Source organism: Lytechinus variegatus, chromosome 1 (genome assembly GCF_018143015.1).
Source record: "Lytechinus variegatus isolate NC3 chromosome 1, Lvar_3.0, whole genome shotgun sequence".
Lineage (NCBI taxonomy): Eukaryota > Metazoa > Echinodermata > Echinoidea > Temnopleuroida > Toxopneustidae > Lytechinus > Lytechinus variegatus.
In genome coordinates, this window is record NC_054740.1 from 57,706,140 (window position 1) to 57,733,692 (window position 27,553).

A 27,553-nucleotide genomic window follows, 5' to 3' on the forward strand; every position below is an offset into this window, starting at 1 on the left:
CAAAATTTTTCTACTAAGAACTAAACAATTGAATTGAATTTCAAGATTTCACAAAGTTTAGTTTATGTAACTGTACCAGATCTAGATCCTCAATGAAATAATGACAATTAAGCCTGGTTTTACAGACTTTCTTGTGAATACAGTGTTTACTGCAACTACTTTCATTTATCTCTAGTAAAGTGCATTAGTTATTTATTGCCGTAACTTATTTCATCGCAACAGGGACACATCATTTACACATGTATGAAAAAATGAAACATTTATGATTTCATGTAATAACATAAGAAAAGAAAAGTGGAGATGTGATGTCATCAGCCCACCTCTGAATTTTATTCTATTTATTTAGATATTAATATTTTCAGCCCAGACCATCCATTTAATACGATATGTATTCTGGGGACCGTTTCATAAAGCTGTTCGTAGGTTAAGAGGGACTTTAAGAACGACTGGTGATACTTTCTTGGGGTAAATAATATTAACATAAACCTTCATTGGCGAGGGTTTTGCAGTCGTTCTTAAAGTCGCTCTTAACTTACGAACAGCTTTATGAAACACCCACCAGGTACATAAGAATTTGAATGTCCTACAACTTGTTTTCGTGTGGATGATAAGAAAATAATCACTGATAATGTGCAAACTATCACTTGCGAGGCAAGCTGGATCTTTCCATACATCCAGCTTGCCAAGGGAGTGATAGTTTGCCACATCACCTGAAATCAAGACATAACTCTTTGTAAAAACTCTCCTGGAAGTCAAGATTTTGAACATTTTTTTCGCAGTCAACCAACTCAGAACATCTGGGCCCCGTCCTACAAAGAGTTATGATTGATCCAATCAATCGTAACTCTATGGAAATCCATGTGGTGTTAAGTATTACCGTAAGTATTAAAAGTATCTACTTATCAAGTATTATGTATTAAGTCTACGGGAAAGGGAGAAAACTAGCCTTAGTTTCAATATATTTGTCAGCGCTGGTTTCTGACTGTTACCATAAATAGAAAGTATTATGTAACAAGGTTTAGAAGAAATGGGTACGCTTAACAAATCGAACAAAGTGACTGGAATGAATTAATTGATTGTAATTAATGGCTCAAAAGACATAGGATATAACACTCATTTCAAAACCCTGTGGCTTTGACCATTAGCAGCATAACTCCCAAGTATTACTATTGTATTACCCTTGAAAGAAATTACAACAGTAACTGGGCAGATTTCCCTTAAAAAATGGGTCTGAAGAGACGATGGCATGCAAGGTGTTTGTTTCTCTTCCTGAATTATCTATGTGCCCATATACTGACTTTGATGTCTTCAATGCACACACACTCACATCGCTTCAGTTCCACAAGTTCATATTGGTGTAAGTTTTCTCTTCTCAGACTCTGTGAGGTCCGGATGCCACAGGTCTGCTATGAGGATCAATCTCAGGCTATCCGCTTCTTGCCACACCTCGTGTTCAAAGGAATCGTCAAATATAAAGAGTTTTCCTTCCTCCCACGTTCTGTAGAGAGTTAACAGATGTGATACTTAATCAATATCGATTGAATGAATTTCTATCACATTAGGGTAAAAATGATAAACAAACATCAAAATATAATTCCAAATTATTGACAGCTTACTCAATTTTTTTTTTGTTGATTGAAATTAATTTTTAATTGAATTATCTTTAAGAGTTGATATCAGAATATTCACCCTCCCGCAACTTGGGCTCAAGAAACAAATCACTCTTAATAGTTCCTGCCACCAATACCCAGTCTTATGGTTCGCGATCTTTTCATTCCGCATCTCCTCCTCTCTGGAACAATTTACCACAAAGTATCAAAGAAGCAGATTCAACAGAGAAATTCTAATCCATGTTAAAACCTAGTAATTTTGTTAAAAATTGCCTTTCCCTTTGCATGTGAAGCCCCTCAACTGTCTACAGTCTACTGTGAACTAGACAATTACTTTAATTTTTTGCTGAAATTCCTTCTCTCTTTCTATTTTTTCCTACGCACTTAGAGATATGCTTTGTGATAAGTGCTATACAAATAATGTTAATTATTATTGACATTATAATTGAATCAAAATTAAGAAACCCCATAACGTGAATTTTGAAAGTTGAAGCTTGTTTCTAGGCAAGATGAAGCTATATCTATGACTTACCTTGTAGAGTTGCCCACTCGTAACCTGACAGGTTGTGGTATTATCAGTCCAAGGTGAGACCTTAATCTACAGTTTGTGGGACCACAATGGGGCCAGACATGGGTACCAGGATGCATTACTGAAAACTTCACCTAAGAAAAATAAAAAGCACACACAAAAAATTAGTTAAAAAAGCAGTTCAAAATGAGACGTTAATTAGTCTACTTAGTAGGATGAAATGGGGTAAGATATTTGTACCACAATGCATTACTGAAATCTGCACCTAAGATAAATGAAATAATGATAATTCCAAAACCACATAATTAATCGAACAATTTAGCTTGTGTTTTTGAGATTTAATGTGTGCTTACTTGGTTCCTTCCTTCTCATCATCCAACACTCTAATAATAATAATAATTATTGGCATTTATATAGCGCTTTATCAATCTATGAATGTTCAAAGCGCTTCATAATTATTATTACCCGGTCACTGGATTCATAGCATTTCCAGCAGCCTGTTAGGTTGTTTCCTACCGGTACCCAATCAGCACCTGGGTGAGTGTGGCAAAGTGTGGATTGACGCCTTGCCAAAGGGCACTAGGCCATGGTGGGATTCGAACACACGATCCTCTGATTACAAGGCGAGAGTCAGAACCACTAGACCATGGTGCTTCCAAAAATATATGTACCCAAGTAATGATATCAGATAGGATATGAATATCAAAAATAAAATCTCTTTTCTCAAAGGTTAAACACTTTTATCTGTTCTTTAATATGATTCCTTAAATAAAAAATAACCAAAGAATAACAAAATTCCGTTTCATTCAAACAATGCTTAAATTTCAATGATTTTATCAAATGGAGATGTTATACAGTCTACCTGACGCACTTACTCAAGACTCAAGTTTTACAGTACCATATGTCATTTGTCAATAATATTATATCTTAATTAAATTATGATAAATCATCAATACTTCTTTTGCACCTCACAGAAGGGTCATTACTCCAAAATAGGGTGACTGATTCATTTAATAAATTTTGAGGTAATTAATGAATTTAAATTCCTTGCATTTGGATAAAAAAATTTGTTCACTGTGATGTTTACATCGATGCACATTCTCTCTTCTCTATCTAATACAAGTTAAACCTTACCTGGCCTCTTCTACAATTTTTTGATTGAGGGATTGAATCAAATATCTCACAGGTGCGAGGGGCTTGTCGGCAGTTCCCTTGATCTTTACTTCCTATTGACAAACAGAAATATTTCAAACAATTGACAATAGAAAGAATGACTATTTCTGTGTCTTCTTCCTTCAAAACTAATATTACCTTTTGGGCAATTCCATAAAATATTTACATCCGACCCCCTATATAAGGGACCTTCATGAAATTTTCCGTCTCTGATTTCAGCTTGTTTTGACAGGCTGTAATATTCCCAAAGCACCATGACTTGGTCAGTTTATGAAGTGAAGTAAAATTTGAGAAAAATAGGGGTCGGACGTACAAAAGTTTGATCATTTCATGGAATTGCCCTTTTGTAAAAAAAATTGTAAATAACACAAGAAAGGATGTAGACCACAGTCCTCACACGCTAAAATGTTTGAAAGATTTCTCAATCTTCATGGAGGCACACATAACCAGGAGTAGAAAAAAAAAGATGGTACTTATAACTGATATAATATGGGACGAGATCAAAGAGGTATGAGGCAAAGTGTGATAAGACAAAATTGCAATTCACAGATATCAAGCAAGGTTCATTCATCATAATCAAAAGTAGATGCAGTTCGCATAAAATGGGTTGCTAAACAAGAATGCCTCGAGAGTAATTTGAATTATACACCAAGCAAATGTAACACAATGTGGTTAAGTGTAGATTCGCTTCATGGGCATGAACGTTGACTTGACTTCAGATGTTGAGATTTTCAGAATCTGTCAGTGTAACTGGTGATTTTGATACCCAAAGCAGAGATGCCAACTTTTGGAAATCAGAATTAGGGAGGATTTGCAACTGCCACCAAATTATGTGCGCATAGCGCACATCTCGAGCGCTGAGCGCTCGACCCTTGCGGCCGGGGTCCAGGGCCCGCCTTAGGGCCCTGGAAGCTCTGGGTTTCTAGATGCTCTCTGGTGCAATCTGACCCTTATTTTGGGGCATTTCACATGTTTTCAAATAAAAATTGTTCCCACTTTTTTAACATAAAAAATATCAAATATGCATTCTTACATGTAAAAAAAATGAAAGGACAAAAGAAGTACCTGTTCAACAATAATAATTAATAAGGAGGAATTATCACTATTGGCTATAGGTAGGTTATGTTCCACTATAAATCCAGTAAAGAAAAGCTCAGCGCTGGTCCCTTGCTTGGTGAAATAAAGTCAACAGGGTACTGGCCTATGCCGTTTGCTCCGGCTCCCGAACGGTGCTTCCGAATATCATCACGACCTCCGTACTCAACTGAAATGTCCACGCTGCAAGTTGCGCAAAATGCATGGTAAATTCCTCTTTCCGACTTCCGAATACACAGGTACTGGAGACTGTATTCAGTCTTATACTTCTGAGACCATTTCTTGGTCTTCTTTTGTTGATTTTCCGCCATTTCGTGTCAATATCAACCCATCAATACGCCAAAATCACACACCGATATTCCACCGCACGACTCGACAAATCCAGTGGCCGCGAGCGCACACGCCTCGCGAAGCTAGCCGGGCCTACCGGCCTGGTGCACAGTGGATTCCCGTTGGGCATATCACATGCACCAGCTTTTCGCTGCTCCTTATTTGTCTACCTTTAACACACAGAATTTAGTAGCAGCGAACGTAATGGAGTTACTACATGCTAAAGTTAGCAGACGATACATGTCCTTCCAATCCAATTTGATCAATTAAAAAAAATCATAATTTCGGGAGGATAAGGATGGTAATCGTAAGGGCGGGAGTTGGGATGAATTTTCGGGAGCCTCCCGATGAAATCAGGAGGGTTGGCATCTCTGCCAAAGCCTTGACAAGCCAAAAAGTGAATTTAGGTGCTTTTTGTGCTCATTATGATAGTCACAGAGAAGGCTTAGGGAGTGTTGCAAGAAAACATTTGCGTTCAATTGCAAATATTCTGTTGCAATTGTACAACTGATAGATCAACGTTAGCTGTAGCAAATCAGACTTCTTGTTTCAAGGAGTAGATTAGCAATTAACTACAAGACATGTGATTTATTTAGGGATTATAAATAGACTCGCGATTGATCGCAATTTTCTTGCAACACCCCATTAGTCATTGGTAATCCCCTCCCCAACGAACACTACCATAGCACAAGGGATTTACCTTTCGCAAATAATGTAAATTGCTTCCAGTCACCCGTTTCCCTGAGTTTTTCTTCTTCATTCCTAAAGAATCCATCCGTGCTAAGCAAGGCTACGGCCTCATCTCGAATTGTCTCCCAATTACTTTCTAATATCTGCAAATAAAACGTGGAACAATGGGGATAAAATTATATCAATATTCATGCATTTTATTTCAGATGCAACTACATACGTGGGAAAAGAATTTCAAGGATAACTCAGTGGTATATTGTGTCAGAAAATATTGAACTTCAGATCCTACTTGTGTTTTTATATACACATAATAAATGCTCAAAATAAGAAAGGGTTGATATTTTTATTGAATTGAATTATTTTCTTAATAGACCAACCCATTAAGTTTTGAAATAATATTTGTGGTATCTCTCATTAGAGTCAGGCAGAATAAATCCGTGTTCAGTTGGGTATTTGACACATTTGATGAAACGAAGCCCAAGGGCCTCTTTCATAAGGAATTGAACAACTATTATAACTTTTGACATTATGGCAAATACCATGGCAACAGGACACAACAGCCAATCAAACTCAAGGTCACCATGGTAGTTGCCATAATGGTAAAGTTACAACTCTTAACAAAACGGGCCCCAGAACAATTATTTAGAGAGGATATTTACCTTCGCTGCTTCAGCAAACCCTGCCTCTCTTGGAGTCCAGAATTGTCTTCCCCTCAGCGAGTCGACGTTGTAAAGTGACCTTTGATACCTTGACCTGAAATGACCCCTGCTAACTGCCTCATCATATATCTTGTAGGACTGAGGAAGGATATACACACATGCTCATTGCATTACAATCTGCAATAAAGCCTGTTTTTTCATGAACTCACATAATGGTTTACAAGTACATGTGTATGTTAAACTAAAGTAGTAATATATTGCCAATTCCCAAAATAAGACCATATTCATAATCTATATATTTCTCCTTCCGGTTGTTGACAAAAGGATCGCCGATTGTGACAAATGTTGTTACATTTTTCATGTTTAATGGAATTCTTGTCCCATGCTATAGCAATCTTCTTCTGGCAATAGGCGATTCCTGGCAAGTAGGATGATTCAAATGAAAAAAAACAGGACGGCAAAAAAATTAAAGGAACATCACGCCAATTATTAAAGGATAGCTATGGGTGATGTGAAAAGAAATTACTATGGCAATTGAATCAAAAGAACTAGTAGCTGAACTGGTTGAATATGAACTAGTATTAGACCACATGTGAGATGAGACTAATGGGCCATTCCATACGTGTCGAACGGGACATTTTGACCACAATTTCTAGTCTCTTAGCTGATTGCTTGAGCAATAAAAATATATTTTTTGTCAGTGATAAAGTTATAGTGGGTAGTCACATGAAAAACTGATTACGAATAAAATGTTTGATTATGGGTAAAAATGTTGTGTGTTGTACAGGACTCCGAAATGTCCCGTACGACACGCAACATTTTCACCTCTAGTTCACACATGGACGGCATTTTTATAGGTTGTCATTTTTTTATATGACTACCCAGTAGTACTTCATTATTACCACAAAATAAATTGAAGTTCTTTGATTGTTTGAACAGTAGGTTGATAAGTGTTGGGGTAATGGCTGATTTTTCTAGCATGGAATCACCCCTAATAGGTAAGTGGACAAATCGGGTACAGAACAAGTGAATATTTACTGGCAATGTACATGATCACTTACCTCTTCAATCTGACCAGTCCTTAAGAAGGATTCCCCCAAGTGGAAGAAGAATTTTCCCTCGTTGGTTTCCCGATCACCGGTATCGATGCCTGCCCTCAAGAGTGGGATTGCTTCAAGGTAATTCTCTTCCGATTTCAAGATGAACCCCAGGTGGACCAATGCAAAGCCATCTGTTGGATTTCTCTCTACCATCTGAAAATCAATAATAATAATGATAGCTGGATTTATAAAGCGCTTTTTGCCAGAGGATACAAAGCGCTGCTATTATTACCCGTGCTTTAGCTCGAGCTACCATCACCAGCACTCAGTGCATGCAAGGAATTACTCCTGCCGGGTACCCATTCACCTCACCTGGGTCGAGTGCAGCACAGTGCGGATAAATTTCTTGCTGAAGGAAAATACGCCATGGCTACGATTCGAACACACGACCCTCTGTTTCAAAGGCGAGAGTCAGAACCACTAGATCATGACGCACCCAACTAATCAAGGGATAATAAACAGGGGAGCATGTCATGACACAGATAGTTATTGATTATAGTTATAAGCTATTATACAACTCCTTAGAATGTTCTGTAATCTGGTTGGTCCAAATCCGATCACATGATATTCAGCAAATTGCACTATTGCATCCAAAATGCACTATCCTGCACTCTGACGTCAAACCAAATGCACTATCGTGCACTCCGATGTCAAAGTGCAGGATAGTGCGAGTTCTGGAATTATCTAGAATTTAGATCTAATATAGCATTCGGGGCAATGGGTGAGGAGGGGAGGGGTTATATAAAACAAACAATACATGCATTCTTGTGCATAGAGGACCTAAATAATGAACTCTGTGCTAGACTCGGCAAATGGATATTCTGCACTCGGTCCTCCGAAACCTTGATACTGTATAGCCATTGGCTCTTCTAGCACATCGTTCATTATTTGGCACTGCATGCACCCGTTTACCTGCATTATTTGTATACTACAAATCCTTGTTTCTGATTGGCTGGGAACAAAATTGGGTGCTGAAAATCATCATTGACAGAACTTTGATGAAAAGCTACCAAGAAGTAGAGCTATCATGGAAAGTTGTTAATAACCCCATTCAATTAATATCCGACATCTGTCAATAATTCTTGATTTTGATTAGCTGAGAATGCCCATCATCCCTTCCTCAGTAAATTCCCATATACATACCCATTTTTTCTTCATCAACAGCCCCCGTCTTACAAAGAGTTACGATTGATTGGATCAGTTGCAACTATGGAAAACCAGTAACATCAACATCTAAAATGCATGTTTGTTCAAAGTCTTTTCTAGATGTGATGCAGGGTGCTACATAAGCACTTGCCCGATTGCCCAGGGCAAGTAAAAGTTAGAGCCAGGCAAATGTTTTGAAGTAAAGACCAAAACTACTTGCCCAAATTAAGCAAGCAAAATCACACTGTAGAAATGGTTTATAAAACTGCAAAACTTTCTTTTGAAGTTGTAAAACTTTTTTTCCAAGGATTTTTTCGGGCAAGTGAAATAGATTTTTGGGCAAGTGTATTCAAACTATTCAAAGATTTACTTGCCTGAGTGGGCAAGTGCTTCTAAAAAGTTATGTAGCACCCTGAATTGTGATGTATATTCATAAATTCATTGTTTTCTTGACAATTCAGTATGTTCCCTTTTGTTTACAAAGGACATTTTGCAAATTTCCTGTAAAACAAATTATGACACTGATAGAGTCACAATTGATCAGATCAATCATAACTCTTTGTAAGAAGGGGCCCAGGTCTACCCACATGACTGTCTCATATATAGAATCTACCCACCTCCTCAAAGTAATGCTTGGCTCTCTTATTTTTCCCAGCGATGAGATACTGGACAGCGAGGCTTTTCTTGGCTTCATAATCATCTGGGAATTCTTTCACAAGTTCCAGGTACACTTGGATGGATCTTGATGACTTTCCTGAAAAATATGGAGTAAAATTTGGCAGGAATAGAGGAAAATTTGTTAAAAATCTGCCATGTAATTGAATAATAGGTAAGTTTTATTTTTTTAAAACTAAATGGCAACTACAATGGACTGATGCCTTACGGTCCTCTCCGAGGGGGTTATTTACATGGACAGAAGGGGTTTCACAAAAAAGTCTGAATGAAAGTTGTAGATTGATTATAAGGCATCACCACATTGGTCGGCTCATACTCTGGGACGCATCGATGAGTTTACATGTACAGTTAGATACATATGAACATGTTGGCATTTGAGCATGAGTCTAATGGGGTGTTGCAAGAAACTTGCGATTAATTGCAAGTCTATTTTGGGTCCCTAAATCAATTACATGTCTTGCAGTTAATTGCAAAGTAGTGATTGTTAATCTGCTCCTTGAAACAAGAAGTTTAATCTGATATGCTACAGCTAATGTTGATCTATCAGTTGTAAAATTGCAACAGGATATTTGCAATTGATCATAAATATTTTCTTACAACACCCCTAAGTCACACATAAATCTTTATGAACCCCCCCATATACATCATCTAACACATCATCAAACAAGTTTTTGTTTAATTCTGTCTCTTCTTCCTGTGTATTCACTAAGGGTCATATTTGTAAAGATCTGTGATGAAACCACCTGCCATTATTTCTTCTAGAATCATGTCCCGTCCCGCCCACCTCTAAATCTTTGATTTAATTTCCTGTCTATTACATCACATACTGCTGTGGGAATGTCTCTTGCCACTGGTCACCGTGTGATCCAGTGCAACCTGTTACACAGTCAGTGCCTCCAGGCATGGATCCAGGGGGGGGGGCACAGAAGGCATGTGCCCCCCTCTCAAATTTCAAATGTAAAAATGCCATTAAAACAGAAGTGTGCCCATCTTTTGAAATTGAAGACTTTTTTTGGGGGGGGGGCTTGTCAAATTTTCCTCCGAAAAATTTGTCCCCCCTTTCGGAAATCCTGGATCTGCCTCGGGGGATCCAGGATTTTCCAAAAGGGGGGGGGGGACAAATTTTTGTTCAGTGGATAAGTCTATCGTCTATTTACACTATTGTGTAAAGAATCCTTCATTAGAAGTGATTAGTTTGAGATACAAACTATACATGAACCTAAATCTTCATTGTCTTATGAATAAAACCATTTCCCTCCTTCGGAGAATGAAATCATCGATGCAAACACCACGGAACAAACTTGTGGTCAATATACTCTCCCAAATCTTTAATGAAAGGAGACAGATTTGAAATGTCTGACAAACCTAATAGTCACCTGGTTCTCATTAAATGATTTGTTTATCAAGGTCCTGATTAACTCCTTAGTATGCTGTTCCTTGATTAACAATTAGCCACAGGAAAATGATTCATTGATCGAAGGAGGTACAAGCTAATCTCTTCCAATAAACTGTGTATTCCATGCATCAAACAATGCAAAATAAAAAGCTAACAAACGCTATGCTCTCCCCTCTCCTCCTGTAAAAATATTATCTTCATTAAAGTTAACTACACTTCCAATTGTGATTAAAAATGCTTATTCTACAAATCAACCTATTATGATTGTTGAATGTTCCGAAGAGAATTCGCCAATTAAAACAAGATAGTATTAACTCTATTTAAACAGGCTTTAAAAACCAAGTATTCTAGGCATTGAATTTAGCATCTCCAACGTAACCATCATTATTGTTGCCAACACCAAGGAACATAATTAGAGTACTTATTGATTTCCTCCTTGTCACTCTTTTTACTATTGGATACATCAAGAATCCAATTTTAAAAGGGGAAGTTCACCCTAACAATAAGTTTATTAAAAATAACAGAAAAATAAAACAAAATATTTGTGAAGGTTTGAGGAAAATCCAATCAAAGTCAAAAAAGTTACTAGAATTTTTATTATTTTATTTGTGACATCATAATTATCTGAGCAGCACCCCCATATATGCATATCATGTAGTAAAAAAGTAAATGAAATGTAATTAAAATAAAAACACAAAGACACCCTCATTGTGCTAAGACAATATAGTCAAATTGAATCAAACCAAGAACTTTTTTAAAAATACAAATAGGCCCTATTCTACCTCACACACATAAAGAGTAATTTTCACTTTAAAAAATCTTTTCAAGTGGGATACCTTCTTTTGTCCAACACCACTGAATTTTGCAATGTAGGTTGAATGATGCCCAACTATACATACAAAACATGGACTATCAGCAGACAAAGTAAATTTACACTGCAAATAGTATGCATATGATTTCTGCTCTACTTCACAATACAAACATGAGTGAGTAAAGGAATCACATGGTTGAATTTGTCGATTAAGGTGGAGAGATTTTCTACCCAGTTACACAAAAATGACAAGAAGAAAAAAGATGTTTCATCAGGAGTAAAGAAGTATCATAATTGTAATATTATAATGTAGTCTGGTACAAAGGCATCTCTAATAGGACCTTGATTTGATTTAAAACAGTATATAAAAATTTGATTTGAATTGATTTCATGTCAGCAAAAAAGTACCAGTAGACATAAGATCATCTAAGGACTGGTCGACTGGAAGCCCAACCCAACAATACGTTCATTCAAATAAAAAGACTAAAAATCAAACAAGCATAATGCAGAAAATTGGAAATAACTAAAATGAATAATTTTTTACAAATAAACAACATTTACATGACAATAAAATACTAATTTTATTGACTCTAAATGACCTTTGAGCTTGATGTGACCTGAAACTCGTGTAAATGATTAGTGATACTTGGTTGACCTTATATGAACTAGATCCATAAACAATAAAAGTCATGACATTTCAAAAATCACCCCTAAAAATGGCCCTTAAAATGATCTTGACCTTAATTATGTGACCTGAAATTTTTGCAAGATGATCTGTGATACTTGGTTACTTTTATTTCCAAAACTCGCGATCCCGTTCCCCTACCTTTCCAAGTTATAACATTTCAAAAGCTTAATCACTGTTAGAATTACATAGTTTATATTCCAACATGGTCAAAGTCCATTGACCCTAAATGACTTTTGACCTTGTTCATGTGACCTAAAAGATGATAAGATAATAAGTGATTCTTGATTATTTTCATTTCCAAGTTTCATGAAATCGGTCCAAATATTTTCCAAGTTATAATGAGATTTCATAAACTTCACCTGCGTTATGATTTCAATGTTGACACCACCACCGTCAGTCGCGCTCTGCTATGCAGGCAAGACAAATAGGAATAACAAACTTGATATCTATGAATCGTGTTTTAATTTCATATTTTAGAGTGATATAAAGAGCACGTTTCTTTTTCATACACAGCTGCCAATATGTGCTTCACATATTGGGGTTTACTTTAGACCAAAGTAAATACATTGATGCATTATATGCACAACTTCTTTCTTTTTTCAAACCCAAAACTAACATTGAAGAAGAGAAATCAATGAAATTTACTGTAATAACTTAATGTTTACTTATGAATTGAATACACAAACACAGATTTTCAGCTCTATTAAAATTGGTGATAGATGAAGCATAAAATCATTACTGACAATGGATTCTGTGCGAAAGTAAATAGAAAAGTAAATAAATATATCTAATAGAGAGAAAAGTAATGTTTACCAACGTGCTGACACAGGTGTACAAAACTGTTGTGCGCTCTAGACAAGAGAGTAAATATACATGTATGCAGAGCAAATATACATAACTCTCTAAGCGAAACCAACAAGAAACAATTATGGTGTTTTACCTACAATGTATCCACTATTACATTTGACCCACTTTACTGACAATCTTCACCAGCAGACTTCAACAGCACAATGCAAAACCAGCTGAATTGAGATGGGTAATATGTAACTTCTTTTCTTTCTTTCATTTTTTTTTTGGGGGGGAGGGAATTGGAATTTGCCCCGAAAGATTATCTTTACATTCACCTTTCCAAGCATAAACAGATTTACTCTCACCAATGAAAAGATATTGTAAAATCAAATTCATCCATTTTCGGAGCCACAAAGGTCTTCTCTCTCTGAATAGTTTGTAAAATGTATTGTATTTGTTTGTTGCAAGAAAATGTATCTGTTTGTATAGTGTGTGTGTGTGTTGTGTGTTTTTTTTTCTTTTCTGGTTCTTGTCCATCATTCTCTTGTTTGTTTTTTTCTTAATTCTTTCCATATGCAATTATATGAAATCAATCCATTCCAAGTTCATATTTGATATAAATATCTATTTACAAATGTATGTACACTTATTTTTACATATGTCATATGAATTAAATAATGACAGTGTCTTTTTTAGCATTCACTTACAATTTATTTTCTACTTTTCACCTGGTTATACATTTCAAATTTGTTTGTTTAGGATATATGTAAAATGAATTAAATACTAAATATGGAAATTAAAAGATCAATTCCAGTCAATTTTTTACTCCCATTTGCACCCAAAAGCTCCCAATGATACGAGTGACAAGAAAAGAAAAGGGAATACATACCAAAGAAAGACAGTCTGTCTCCCATTCTTGCAAGGGCAGCTCGCTTGATATCTCTGGGGCAATGTGGTGCATCAGCTGCTTGTCTATATGACTGGATCGCTCTGGAACAAAGACAGATTGTGGGGGAAAAATGTGATATTATTGTTAAGAAGTGAAAAGAGAGGAAGAGGGGGGGGGGGGAGAGGTAGAGGATGACCTTGACCTTATCCTTCCAACAGCACCATAACATTGAGATACCCCGGTGGATCTTTGACCCAGGTGGGTGTTTCATAAAGCTGTTCGTAAAATAGAAATGACTTGACGCATGACTGGTGATCCTTTCTTGTGCTATCCCTATGTAATTGATTTATGACTTAAGAGGGAAATAGGAGATATAAAAAGAAAGAGCTAAAAAGAGAAACGAGAAAGATATATTACATAGGTTATGTAAATTCAAATCTGTGATAGGTCAATATGCCATCACTCGACCATAGCAGCGAGGATCGCATTTATTTTGTTCTAAGTTTTGACTTCACTTCAGTGATCATAACTGTGTTGCATTGTCAACTGCGGCGTTATATTCACTACGGTGATGTCACTCTCTGCTTTAGTTGCGTAATTAGGTAGCTTATTTGATGTACGCGCTAGTGTTTACCTGTTGATTGCATGAAGAATGCACTTGTCCTATTTTTCCAAATTTTTTCTATCATGACGATGGATCAGAACTATCAATCTACATTGACTATACAATATAAAAGATATTGCCCTTTCCATCTTTTTCATGAATAACATTTCATCTCCCCTCCGAAGCTATATTTTTCCCTCGGGAGAATATTTTCCCTCAGCGCTGCGCTCTTCGGGCAAAATATAATACCTAGAGGAAACTCCGTCCGGGAGAGGAAATGTTAAATTCAAACCCTGGGCAGGCAATATCTGTATAATATGAATGGAGAGATAAAGGAGAAAGAAAAGGAGAGAGAGAGAGAGAAGGGAGTGATCAAATAAGAGAGTGAGTGTGAGTATACAAACTAATGACATGAGAATGAATATAGTGGGACTAGTCAATCCATACCCATCAAGTAGATCATTGCTCCTCCTCTCCTCTGCTAACATGTCAAGGAGTTGAGCCTTTGCCATCAGAGCCTTTGCGCTGTTTGGGAACCGTTTGATGATGTCCTCGTACTTGTACAGAGCTTGATCTTTTTTGTTCTAAATACACACAGTGAGAGTGTCAAAGATGGATTGAAGTGAAAAGAATTGAATACCGGGTAACTTTATTGTCCATAAAGGATTTTTTTTTCACTGGTTACGCACATTTAGATACAATATACAATGTATATAAACAGAACAAAACAAAAAATGGCGATAACATGTTCAACATAAGGGAATTATTTTGACTCAGTTATACATGATTCATGCAAAATTACAGTACACAAGTATTTGAATTACAAATCAAAGTTAAAGTCTGGTTTAAGAATTATTCATATTATAAGATAATTAATTTTGGTTATAGTTATCGGCAAAAGTGAACAATCGAATGCTGGTATGCACGTGCAATGTAATTGGAGTTGAGAGTAAGGGATGTGCATTGTGTGGGTGGTGTGTCTATTTCCAAAAGAGAACCTCTAATATAAGTAAAGTAAAAATTTATCTAACATGATTATTTAACAATCAATTACAAAAAAAAAACAGTAGGGTACTAATTACAGGGAAGACAGACCTTTAGACTTGAGCATTAAAGTGATGAATATCGTTGGTTACAAAAGATTGTCACAAATGAGCTTTCAGTGTGCATGGTGTACATAGACGAATGCCTGAACAGTTGCGAGTGAGTGGCAAGGATGTTTCTAGAGGCTCAAAGAGTGTAAAAAAAGAGTGTAAAGAGTTGACGAGTGTAAAATGATAAAAAACGATCAAAACAATCAACAATCGTTTTCAGTTATAACCTTCTTTCTTACAAAGTATTTCCAAATAGCTGCATCAATAGGTACATAGATTTCCGCAAAAAGATAAATTTGTCCCCAAAAGTGTGTGTAAGCAAGTAAATGGGCTCCTGCGTGATATCTCAACCCAATACCTTTTGGATAAGGCCTTCTGTTTCCTCAAGAAGTGTTTCTAAGGCTGACTTCTGAATTGGTTTCTTATTTTCAGCTTTTATACTGATGTTCTCTCTTACTTTAGATGTATCTGTAAGGGGATTAAAAACAAGATAATAATTATTTTTGCAATAATGTCACGGAAAATTTTAATCACACAAGCATTATATCTAAACAATTTGGTTCACAAACCTCAATTCTCGCCTGACTCCATGATCAATAAAATATGCAATATGATTTTTTGACCCCTAGATGACCTTTGATCATATTATCTGCAAGAACTCATGTGTGGTATTACCCAAAGATCATTTAATAATAATGATAAGCCAATTTATAATAGTGCTTTTTCCAGAGGATACAAAGCACTGTTAATGGACAAGTTTGAAAATACAGAAACTTTGAAAAATCTGTCTCAACCTATATAAACATAATTGATGCAGGTATAAAGAAATGAGAGCATTTTGAAAAAATGACCTTTGACCAAATCATCCTCAACAACATTACCCAAAGATCCTTTTACTAAGTGTGAACATAACTAATGGAGAAATAAAGAAATGAGAGCAAGTTGAACTTCAAAAAAGGATGAACATGGCCTCATATCATTTGACCTTTTGACCCCAATATGACCTTTGACCCCATCATTCTCATGGGGTAATATGTGGCATAATCCAAGGATCATATGCACAAAGTATGAAAAATATTGATGCAAAAATAAAGAAATGAGATAAAGTCAAACAAAAACGTTCACATTTTCTAACAGACTAACAGGAAAACTGATTACTAGGGCTCTGCCAAACTTCATTCAGGCGAGACAAAAAAGATTACTGTTACTGATTTTTATTAAATTCTTTTTGCTGTCTTTTATTTCTGCAAATATTAACCCTTGTCAAAGACAAACAAGCTCAATTTTGTATGGTTTTATACTAATATAGTGAGATAAAGCTGTGACAATTAATACAAATAAAATTTTAAGAATCGATCCACTTAAGTGAATACTGGCACTAATTTTCTATTTACATGTAGATCAAATGTACTTCGATAAAAAATTGGTATAGCAATTTTTTGTGTTTGTTCTTTTTTAAGTTTCTTATGCATTACTTTTTCTCCAATGAAATTTGTGGCTGATTTATTTATGATCATAAACAAGACAAAATCAATTGAGTTTGATAAGTGAAAGTAGAAATAATAATACATATAGGAATTTTGAAAAAAAAAATTGCATGGGATTTGTACATTAATTCACGTTTGTTTTAAAGCAATTTTGTGTCTGACATACGAATGCTGCTCAATTTTAGAACCAAGTACCCGGGAGTCAAAAAATTTTCAGGGGCGGAATCTGCCTCCCTTCCCTCTTGGCTTTTTAGGTTTAAGCTCTGCAAACATACCTCATATTTCTGATTTTAGGCATTTTGCTTCTTATCACTCTCCCATGTAAAAATACATTTATCACTGATTACCAACTCACATATCTTAACATAAAAAATATTTAGCAACACATGGAAAGACAATGGGATGTACACTCTGGCAAAGAAACTTCCAAATGTCAATTTTACAATGACGGCCGACCATCTTTCAGAAATTACAATGACAAAAAAAGTTTGTTTCTTTTTATTTTGGTATATCATCTGCCTTTCTTCTTGCAGGGCTTTAGGTATTAATAAAGCAGGGGAATTAAAATGCACTGATATAAATACTTTTTTTCTTTTACTTGTTTCTTTTGCAAATGAGGGCTAGCATTGATGCAAGGACAAGATACATATTTGGTGTCTATTCAATCTACATTTCAATCTACAGAAATAAATCCAATAACTCTTTTCTAGGAAAGATACATATATGTAGGTGTTAATGTGAAGAAATGAGCATCTAGTAGACAGGAAAAAAAATTCAAAAAGTTTTTTCTTTTTTTATATACATATACCGGTATATATGAAACTCTGTACCAGCATGCATTATCGCCCAATGCAACTCGGTTTGGACATTGCAATGATAAAAATCCAAATATAACTTAGAATCCTAGTTAAATAAATAATGCCCAAATACTAATTTGGTTAGAATTGTTGAATGTTTCTTTTATAGTTACCTGATTGTCAGCAGCCTTGTCTCTCTCTCACCACCATCAGCAGCAATGCCAGTTACCTTGGTAACATCAATATCTTTAGGAACATACTTAGACTTTGATGGGGGATGGGACATTGGAGGGGAGAGGAGGGTGGAGGTTCAGAATTCAATTTGGACCGGGTCTTAGTCCTAAAATTACCCTTAGTTTGTCATTGGATGATCCAGGACCAGGAAATGAATTTGCTAAACCTAGTCCAGGCTCAAGTTGGGTTTTGTTTTTGATTCCCAACATTGCTGGAGAACTAGTATCATGTTAACTACTTTCTTACCTGACCTATCCACAGGGTGCTCTTCTTTCTTGATGGCCCTATCTGCTTCAGGCTGTGTTGTCTCCTGTGCTGGTGGTGGAGGACTTTTGCTTTTCAAGTCCTTAGCTTGATCAGAGTTCCTCATGGCCCTATCTGCTTCAGGTTGTGTTGTCTCCTGTGCTGGTGGTGGGGGTGGTGGAGGTCTGTCACTTTTCCTGTCCGTAGCCTGATCAGAGTTCCCCATGGCCCTTTCTGCTTCAGGTTGTGTTATCTCCTGTGCTGGTGGTGGGGGTGGTGGAGGCCTGTCACTTTTCCTGTCCCTAGCTTGAACAGAGTTCCCCATGGCCCTTTCTGCTTCAGGTTGTGTTGTCTCCTGTGCTGGTGGTGGGGGTGGTGGAGGTCTGTCACTTTTCCTGTCCATAGCCTGATCAGAATTCCCCATGGCCCTTTCTGCTTCAGGTTGTGTTGTCTCCTGTGCTGGTGGTGGGGGAGGTCTGTCACTTTTCCTGTCCCTAGCTTGAACAGAGTTCCCCATGGCCCTTTCTGCTTCAGGTTGTGTTGTCTCCTGTGCTGGTGGTGGGGGTGGTGGAGGTCTGCCACTTTTCCTGTCCGTAGCCTGATCAGAGTTCCCCATGGCCCTTTCTGCTTCAGGTTGTGTTATCTCCTGTGGTGGGGGTGGTGGAGGACTGTCACTTTTCCTGTCCCTAGCTTGATCAGAGTTCCCCATGGCCCTTTCTGCTTCAGGTTGTGTTGTCTCCTGTGCTGGTGGTGGGGGTGGTGGAGGACTGTCACTTTTCCTGTCCGTAGCCTGATCAGATTTCCCCATGGCCCTTTCTGCTTCAGGCTGTGTTGTCTCCTGTGCTGGTGGTGGGGGTGGTGGAGGACTGTCGCTTTTTCTGTCCCTAGCTTGATCAGAGTTCCCCATGATCCTTTCCTCTTCACGTTGTCTTGTCTCAAGAGGCGGAGGAGTCCTGCCACCATCAGTTTTCCTTGAAAGCTCTTTGGATTTCCCCCTCTCCTCTTGTGGAGGTAGTGGGCTCACACTGACAGCCTTTCGTGCATACTTTTTGACCCCTTCTCTGTCATCCACTGGTGGTGGTGGCCTCACACGGGAAGTCTTTCTTGGAGACTCTTCAAGTCTTTCTCTGCCATTTTGTGGTAATGAAGGGCTCACATCATCAGACTTTCTTGAAGATTGTTTCTTCATGTCCTTTTCAACTGGTGGTGGTGGCTTTACACTGTCATCCTTTCTTGGAGAACTTCTGACCTCAAGTGGTGCAGGAGGGTGCACACCATCAACTTTTCTTGGAGACACCTTTGCTTTTTTCCTGTCCTTAGTCGGATGATCTTTACTCTCAGTCCTTGTCTTTTCAGGTTGTTTCATTTCCTTTGGTGGTGAAGGTCTCACACTATCAGCCTTTCCTATTTTCCGTTCTGCAGCTTCACCAACCTCTATCAGTGATGGAACATCTTGTTCACCACCAGATTTTGACTCTAATCTATCAGGTGCAGTCTCTTCAACTCGTAATGTCTCCTGGGGTTTTGGAGGCCTTAACACATCAGCATGTTTTAAAGAACCTTCATCGGCTTTACCAGGTGGTTTGCTTTTGGATTCTTTGGTGTTTTCAGTAGACCTTGGAGTTCTTTTTGGAGTGACCATTTTACCCTTTGGAAAATCGGTCTCTGTCACAGTAGCCTCCTTTCCTGTAAAGGACTTGGCCGGATCCTCCGTCTGCAGATTCCCAGGAGCAGGTACGGGCTGTTTTTCCTCATCAACCCTCTCTTCCAAAATGTCCCTCTTTGCTCCAAAAGCAGCCTCCGCTTGAAAATCAAGCTTGTCTTCCTTTTCCTCAACATCACTTACTTCTTTGGTCACATCAGCATAACTTTCTGTAAATCTTTGAATGGGAGCATGTGCTATGCTCTCTGAATTTATGACCTTTTTATAGTCTATTTCTGTGTCACTGTTGGACTTTTTATCCTTATCTCTATGATGCTCAGTTTTGAGATCTGACTCGGGAGTTTCACTCGTTAGATTGTTATGCTCCGTCTGGGTAAATAATACAGTAGTCTTGTTGGACTCTGAAACAGGAACAAGATGGAGCAAGCAAAAAGGAGGATGTTTTAAACTATTTTCTCTGGTTATTTCAAATGGCTTTATTCCAGCTTGAAAAAGAGTTCTAATAGTTACCAAATGGAGACATGAGAAGTTGACTTCAAACTTACAAACATTCAGAGATAAAGACTGTGTATTCCTGAAGGATTAACTCTCTGCCCATTATGGAAAAAAATCGAGATAACCCAAATAGTGGTGATAAACTTCTTCAGAATTTTATCATAAACAAAATCAAAGCCCTTTATACTTTGATCAATATAGATAGTTATACTGTAATATCAATTTTAGTACATACAGTCCACCTGCAGTTTGTTTTATAAGTATGATCTATTGCTCATACTGTTGAAGTTAATTCTGAATAGTCTAGAGTCAAACCAAGGTTTGATAATGAAAACACCATCACTACAGTGGTATTCTGATAGGGTTTTACTCTCATCTACTACATTACAATTTGAGACCACACTCTCTATGGAAATGCTGGGTTTCATAATACTTGTGCCATATTCACGGCAAAGAAAATATACTGAATAATTTACTAAAATTCATATTATTTTAGTATTTTCCTATTCTGCTCATTTCACAACATAGTTGACTTTTAAAAAACTTTTTGCTGCAAGATTATTTTTTTTTACTTAAAGAATGAGTTGACTTATCCTATAAAACTGTGTTTACCAGGGCCATCAGCATACCACACCTGCCATTTGATAATAACTTTCACTAGGGGAAAACCTCCCATTAAATCTACAAGGAACAGTCCCAGTTGCATACAAATGACACCGAAAGGAAGCCCTGGAATGTCAATATAGATTGATCTTGGTCAACCCTTCCTATCCAGGCTAACAAATCTAATATATGAGACGACACTCCTCGCATCTGTAGATGGAGATAACTTTTGACATTCCCCAAGGTCACGTGACCTCAGGAGATGGTAGATCATTTAGCTTTCTGGAAGATGGGAGTTTAAAGGAGAGCTAATAGATGTTCAGATATTTTCACTCCAGATATATGAAGACTGCGATGGCAGGGTTTTTGCTAGGTCTTCCCATGAGGCAGAGGGTTCAAGAGCCCGAGGGTCCACAAGGCCGATTTTTCTCGAATTATATTTTCTTTATCAGGATGTTGGTCTTCATCGATATTAAACGACAAGTCCACCCAAACCAAAAGTTGATTTGAATAAAAAGATAAAAATCCAACAAGCATGATCACAGAAAGTTTCACCAAAATCAGATGTAAAAGAAAGTTTGATTTTTCTCTACATATATTCAAAATCAATATTTTTCTGGGGTGGACTTGACCTTAAATCAACAGTTGTAGGCATGCTATGAAGACTTCAAGTTCAAATTCATTACTTTTTAATTACAAACCAAATCAATTCAGATTGTATTCAAATCTTTTATTTGAATTTTTTCTAATATCAAACATTGTAATAATAATAATAACTTAATCTTATATAGCGCTTTTAATGAAATCATATCAATACACTTTACAATGTTATGTAGAAAATACAAAATATACAAACAAAAGTGAAATTAGAAATAATATAACTAAGAGAAAAAAAGGACACTGTTAATAGAGCTATGTTGAATAAGCTTTCTTCAATTCTTAAAATTATAATCTTCAATTCTTGAAATTATAATTTATCCAAAATTTGGTGGTTCAAAGGTCATTTTTATATTGAGCTCCTGATCATTCTTCCAAAATTGGTATATTTGTCAGCTTATGTTTATCTATATCTTGCTGTTGTGAAATGGAATAAAATCTACATTCCAAGAAAAAAAACACACACATGTGACCGAGAAATAAGAATAAAAACTTAAGTTTCACATTTTTACAACGGATTAACGGCTGAAAAGGGATTCAACAGCTACATTTTTAAATGATGGGTAAGTGAGATGATACTCAAGAATAAATCCTGTTGTCCCTATTTACCTAAGCTTCAACAAAGTTTATCACCCACAACTTCAATGGAGAAAATTATGCTAAGCGTAAATGTTTCCCATTCATGTAGACAAACATCCTAATGAAAAAACTTTAGGAAAAATCGGCCTCATGGACCTTCGGTCTTGTGGGAAAATGATAGGCTTTACGGACCCTCAGTCTCGTGGACCCAAGGCCTCATGGGAAACCCTTGGTCGTGTGGACCGACCCCTTTGCTAGACAGGAATAACTGTAATTTCTTGGGATTTTTTCAACAATTTCTGACATTTTACTGTCATCCCCATTCATTAGTGAATGGAGCCAGCGTGGTTCAGGAGAACTAATTTACAGAGAATCTTTTGGTCTAGGTTATTGCTGGTTATGACTGGACTACTAGATCAATATTAAAATAAATTAATGTCAATACTTAATGTCAATGAAATTAGTAACCCTTGTTCTTATATGCTTACTCAGGATACATGATATAGGCCTAGGACCATGTAAAGTTAGTCTCTGTTTTTATAATTAAACAAACTGAGATAATTCAATTACAAGTGTTAAAAAATTAGGAGCTCCAGAGTCCAGATACCATAATTAATACAATAATAAATGCATCAATTATTAGAGATAAAAGGGGAGGATAAGAGGTGATAGAAGGGGGGTGTTAAGTAAAAATTATCGGAACTTTTATCCAAGAAATAGAGATTTCATGCAAGTATGATTGATTCTCTAGCACTGAATATTATCCTAAACTTAAGGATTTTCTACTTTATTAGACTCTGGGTTTGCACTTTTACAAGGAACCAATCAAATGAATTTCAATTTTTCAGTTAATGAGAAACTACATTTTCATCATCAATACTCAATTCTAGTATAATAAAGTACCAAGCTATTCCCCACTTACATCCAAATATGAAGGGAAAAAGGGTTTATAAATATTATTTATATGAAAGAATGATCCTGGATGCTAATCTCTTCCAAACATCAGAATAGGTTTTTTTTCATTCGTCAAGGACTACTGGATATTCATAAATACGGATTGTAAAGCTCAAAACTTTTTTTTTTGGTTGCAATTTTCATTGTTAGCAGATTCAGAATTGACCAGTGGAGTGCACATGAGAGGGGGGGGTCTCTTAAAATTCTGTGACTAGAAAAAAAGTCAACATTCCAATAACACCCCCTCCCTCACCCCTTTGATACAAGTAGTGAGGACCCAATAATATTTCTCCACATTTTTCTATCATCATCATATGTTTTTTTTTTTAAGATCTTCTTTTCCCTCCAGGGGTACAGATCCAAGCCCCCCCCCCCCCCCCCCCGACCCACAAATGAGCATTTTACACAAAGCAATTTTGAAATAACTAGTAGGGAAAAAAAAATGTTCCCTCAATATATCAAATGATCATCATAGCCTAAAAATCCTGTGTCCCCCCCCCCCATACATAAGGTAGTCTGCAGGCAGACCCCCATTGGAACTTTGACCAACAAGTGTGCCTCCACGCGAAGACTAGCACATACAAAACAGAGCCTTCAGTACACAAGGCATGAGTAGGCTGCACATTCAGACCCTCATTTCGAGTGAAGGGTTTGCCCAGCAGACTATACATAAAGACCTGTGAAGGTTACAATGCTGATAAATACCACCTGTCTAAGTATACATGTTGCAAGGAAAAACTTATCAGTCATCACTTTAGAGTCTTTCTGTAGTCCATAATGACACATTATTTCCTTGAGATCTATGTGACATTATTCATTACCTTGTGACTCCCTACATAATTCCCTACATAATTCATTACCAGCCATGGCGTAATTTCCTTCAGCAAGAAACTGATCCACGATGTGCTGCACTCGACCCAGGTGAGGTAAATGGGTACCGGTAGGAAGTAATTCCTTAAGAAGCTGTGTGCGCTATGAACGCCTAGCTTAGCCGGGTAATATAGGAGCGCCTTGAGCACCTAACAAGGTAGATATGTGCGCAATATAAATATCCTATATTATTATTATTATTATTATTATTATTAAAGGCTTGTCATTGAAAATGGATATGTCCTTTCCTACTTGCAATTGATTCTCCAATTTTATTGAGATATTTGTAAAGGACAACTTCATCCAAATAAAATTTGATTTGAATCAAAAGAGAAATGGGGGGGGGGGGGTGCAGTCATATATATTGCTGTACACATGCGCGACCAAAAAATGCGTTTAAAGGGGTGTTTTTCAGTTTTGGATGTGGGCTGCGTGTGCACTTGTTAAGGGTATCAAAAATTCAGATTTTCAAGAAAAGGGGTGGTTTTGAAAGACTAGTCAATGGTTAATCATGGGGTCAAATTTATTTAGGGTATGTTTTTTTTCAAAGTTTTTTTTTTCTGTAGAAGACTAGCCAAATGTGTTTAGAGTATGTTTTTCCCCCAAGCTTTTTCCCCCGGGGTCACATTCTGGCAACAACTTGTTTAGGGGGTTGTTTTGCACACACAGAAAAAACTTGTTTAGGGGGTGTTTGAAAATAATTTGGTCATGTGTGTGTACAGCAACACATTTGACTGCCCCCCCCCAACAAGCAGAACATCAAAAATTTCATCGAAATCGTATGTATCATTAGAAAGTTGTGACATCTTAAAATTGATTTCACCAAACAGTTGTATGTACAACCAGATTAGTATGCAAATTAGGCGACTGATGACATCATCCACACCATTTTGTATTTCAGTATTTTAAATATGAAATATTCAATTTTCTCCTCAATATCATGTAAACGTTTTTGCCATTGCTTGAACAACATGTGATTCAGTCAAATTGGTCATTATTGTCAAATCTGTAAAAATTGAAATATTGCATTAAACAATAATAAAAAAAGAAATAGTGAGTGAGGGACATATTCAATTCTATCATTTTCATGTTACTAAGTTGTGCATATAACTGTTTTGTAAAAAAAATATGTGAAACTTTAAAATGTCATAACTTTCTTATTTTACATTCAATGTAGATGAAGTTTTCAGCATTATGCTTGTTGACATATTTATATTTATCTTATTTGATGTGCAGTTAAAGTAAAAAAAATATCTTCATAACATTAATCTATTTAGCATAATGTTTAGTTCAATTTATATGTCAATTCATTATGCAAAATTATACTATATAACATGTCAGCCTATGGATACAGCAATTACATATGTGTGAGCAGAGATGGGTGAAATTACATGGAAAAATAATGGCATAAACATCAGTTTTTAGCACCATGGTATTAAAATGAGAAATAGCCCTACAAGTGATTGCCTATCCTATAACAGGGAGTTCCGAAACACATTTGCAATAAAAACATCCCCTGTATCGATAGCAGTGAGTGATGAGCATGCTGCCAAAATGACTATCATTGGAACAGATGAACTGATTTTTTTTAAATATTAAGAAAATATTAAAGTAAAAAAAATGTGCTCCTGACCAAATGTACAGATACATGTAGGTACATGTACATGTTATCTATTCTAAATGGATAATCAACAAAATCTGAACTAACACCTCTTTCATAAACCCAATTACTATGAATTAGGAGGCTAATAGCAGCATAATTTGGTCGTAAAATTGGAGGACAAGAGTTATCCGCATTACTCTGATGCTGCTATTATCCGCATAATAGCGGCATCGGGATAAGATTTTGAGTTTATGAACGCATTTCCAAATAATGCGGATAATTGCCATGGTGCGGTCACAAGGTCACCCTTTTCCAACACAACCGCATCGGAGGGGGCGTGTCCAGTTGTCATGGCGATTATCCGCCTTTTTCAGGACGGGCGCTCGTTAAAATAATGCGGCTTATTTTCGGAGTTTATGAACGCAATTTTTATTGAATTATCCGCATTACTCTTAGGCGGCTAATTGGAGGATAGGTTTATGAACAGGGTATTAGTCATGGGGTACACCACACCAGGCAGAGAGCAGGGGTATATTGTACTGCACAAAGAATCAAATATAACCTGATCAAGTTTGTGTTTAGTTATGTTTGTCTTTCTGCAATAGACTCAAGACCCTATCTAGTATCTTCACTTTAGATCCATCTTTAGTATCACAACAAAGATATCAATAAAACAAAGGCATTAGATAGAAAGATGGAAAAAATTAAGATAAAATACTAAGTTCATTGACCTTGAGTGACCTTTGACCTTAAACATGTGACCTAAAACTATTGCAAAATAGTTCAAGTTTCATGAAATGAATCCATTTACTTTGCAAGTTCAAATATTTTAGAAGCTTAGCAATGGTAAGACACACAAGTTAATGACATTTGACCTTGATCATGTGACTGAAAACAATGCAAGATGATCAGTTATTTGATTATTCCTCTAAGTTTCATGAGCTAGGTAAATATACTTCCTATGTTATAAAAGTGACATACATTCAAAGACTGAATGTTGTTAAGTTTTCAATGTTGATGATCGATGCTGCTGCCGCTGTCATCAGAAAAGCGGCGCTGTAAGTCTCGCTCTGTTTAAATATACACAGGCGAGACCAAAACTTGCTGGCAAAGAGGGGAAGAGGAGGGGAATGTGCATAAAACATGTTTACTTCCTTCTGTTCCTGACTTCATACCTACAACAGTTCATCTGGATTTTAAAGGGAATGTCCATCCCAGAAAAACTAGCATAGTGCTGAAAATTTAATAAAAATCAGAAGTAAAATAAGAAAGTTATGACATATAAAATTTCGCTTTATTTTTCACAAAACAGTGATACATGTATGCACAATTCAGTGACATGCAAATGAGACAGTCAATGATCTTCACTCACTATTTCTTCAGTTTTTTATTGTTTGAATTCTACAATAGTTCATTTTTTACATATTTGACAATAAGGACCAACTTGACTGAACCATTGCTAATTCCATATGTTTAGTGAGGAATTAATTAATCATCGTTTCGCTTGACAATGAGGAGAAAATCTGAATATTTTCATATTTCATATAATAAAATACAAAAGAAATAGTGAGTGGATGACGTCATCAGTCTCCTCATTTGCATACTGATCAGGATGTGCATATCTGTTTTATGAAATTAAACGAAACTTTAAAATGTCACAACTTTATTTTACATCAAATTTTGATGAAATTTTCAGTGTTATGCTTATTGGATTTTTCTCTATTTATTCAAATTATTTTTTTTTGTTGGGGTGGATTGTCCTTTAATGACATCTGACCTTGATCATGTGACTGAAACAATGCAAGATGATCAGTTATGCTTGACTATTCTGTGTAAGTTTCATGAACTAGGTAAATATACTTCCTATGGTATAATAAATGACAGACATTCAAAGACCGAATGTTGTTAATTTTTCAATGTTGATAATGTTGCTGCCGCTGTCATAGGAAAAGCGGCGCCTAGAGTCTCGCTCTGTTACACAGGCAAGACAAAAAACTTGCTGGAAAAAAAAGGGGGAAGAGGAGGGAAATGTGCAGAAAACATGTTTACTTCCTTCTGTACCTAACTTCATACTTTCAACGATTCATCTG

General features: G+C 36.5%; 1 protein-coding gene across 1 annotated transcript in view; it reads right to left on the reverse strand.

The window, feature by feature from the left end:
• Window positions 1–297: 297 nt before the first annotated feature.
• Window positions 298–27,553, reverse strand: part of LOC121431135 (aspartyl/asparaginyl beta-hydroxylase-like) — a 46,699-nt gene continuing 19,443 nt past the window's right edge. Inside the window, exons 4-14 of the mRNA XM_041628644.1 lie at window positions 18,043–20,103; window positions 15,637–15,746; window positions 14,632–14,768; window positions 13,581–13,681; window positions 8,950–9,086; window positions 7,148–7,339; window positions 6,087–6,224; window positions 5,438–5,570; window positions 3,274–3,365; window positions 2,143–2,273; window positions 298–1,498 (exon numbers count right to left, since the gene is read on the reverse strand). Coding sequence (XP_041484578.1) covers window positions 1,348–1,498; window positions 2,143–2,273; window positions 3,274–3,365; window positions 5,438–5,570; window positions 6,087–6,224; window positions 7,148–7,339; window positions 8,950–9,086; window positions 13,581–13,681; window positions 14,632–14,768; window positions 15,637–15,746; window positions 18,043–20,103 — 3,383 coding nt within the window. The 3' untranslated portion in view covers window positions 298–1,347. The remainder of the gene's footprint in view (window positions 1,499–2,142; window positions 2,274–3,273; window positions 3,366–5,437; window positions 5,571–6,086; window positions 6,225–7,147; window positions 7,340–8,949; window positions 9,087–13,580; window positions 13,682–14,631; window positions 14,769–15,636; window positions 15,747–18,042; window positions 20,104–27,553) is intronic.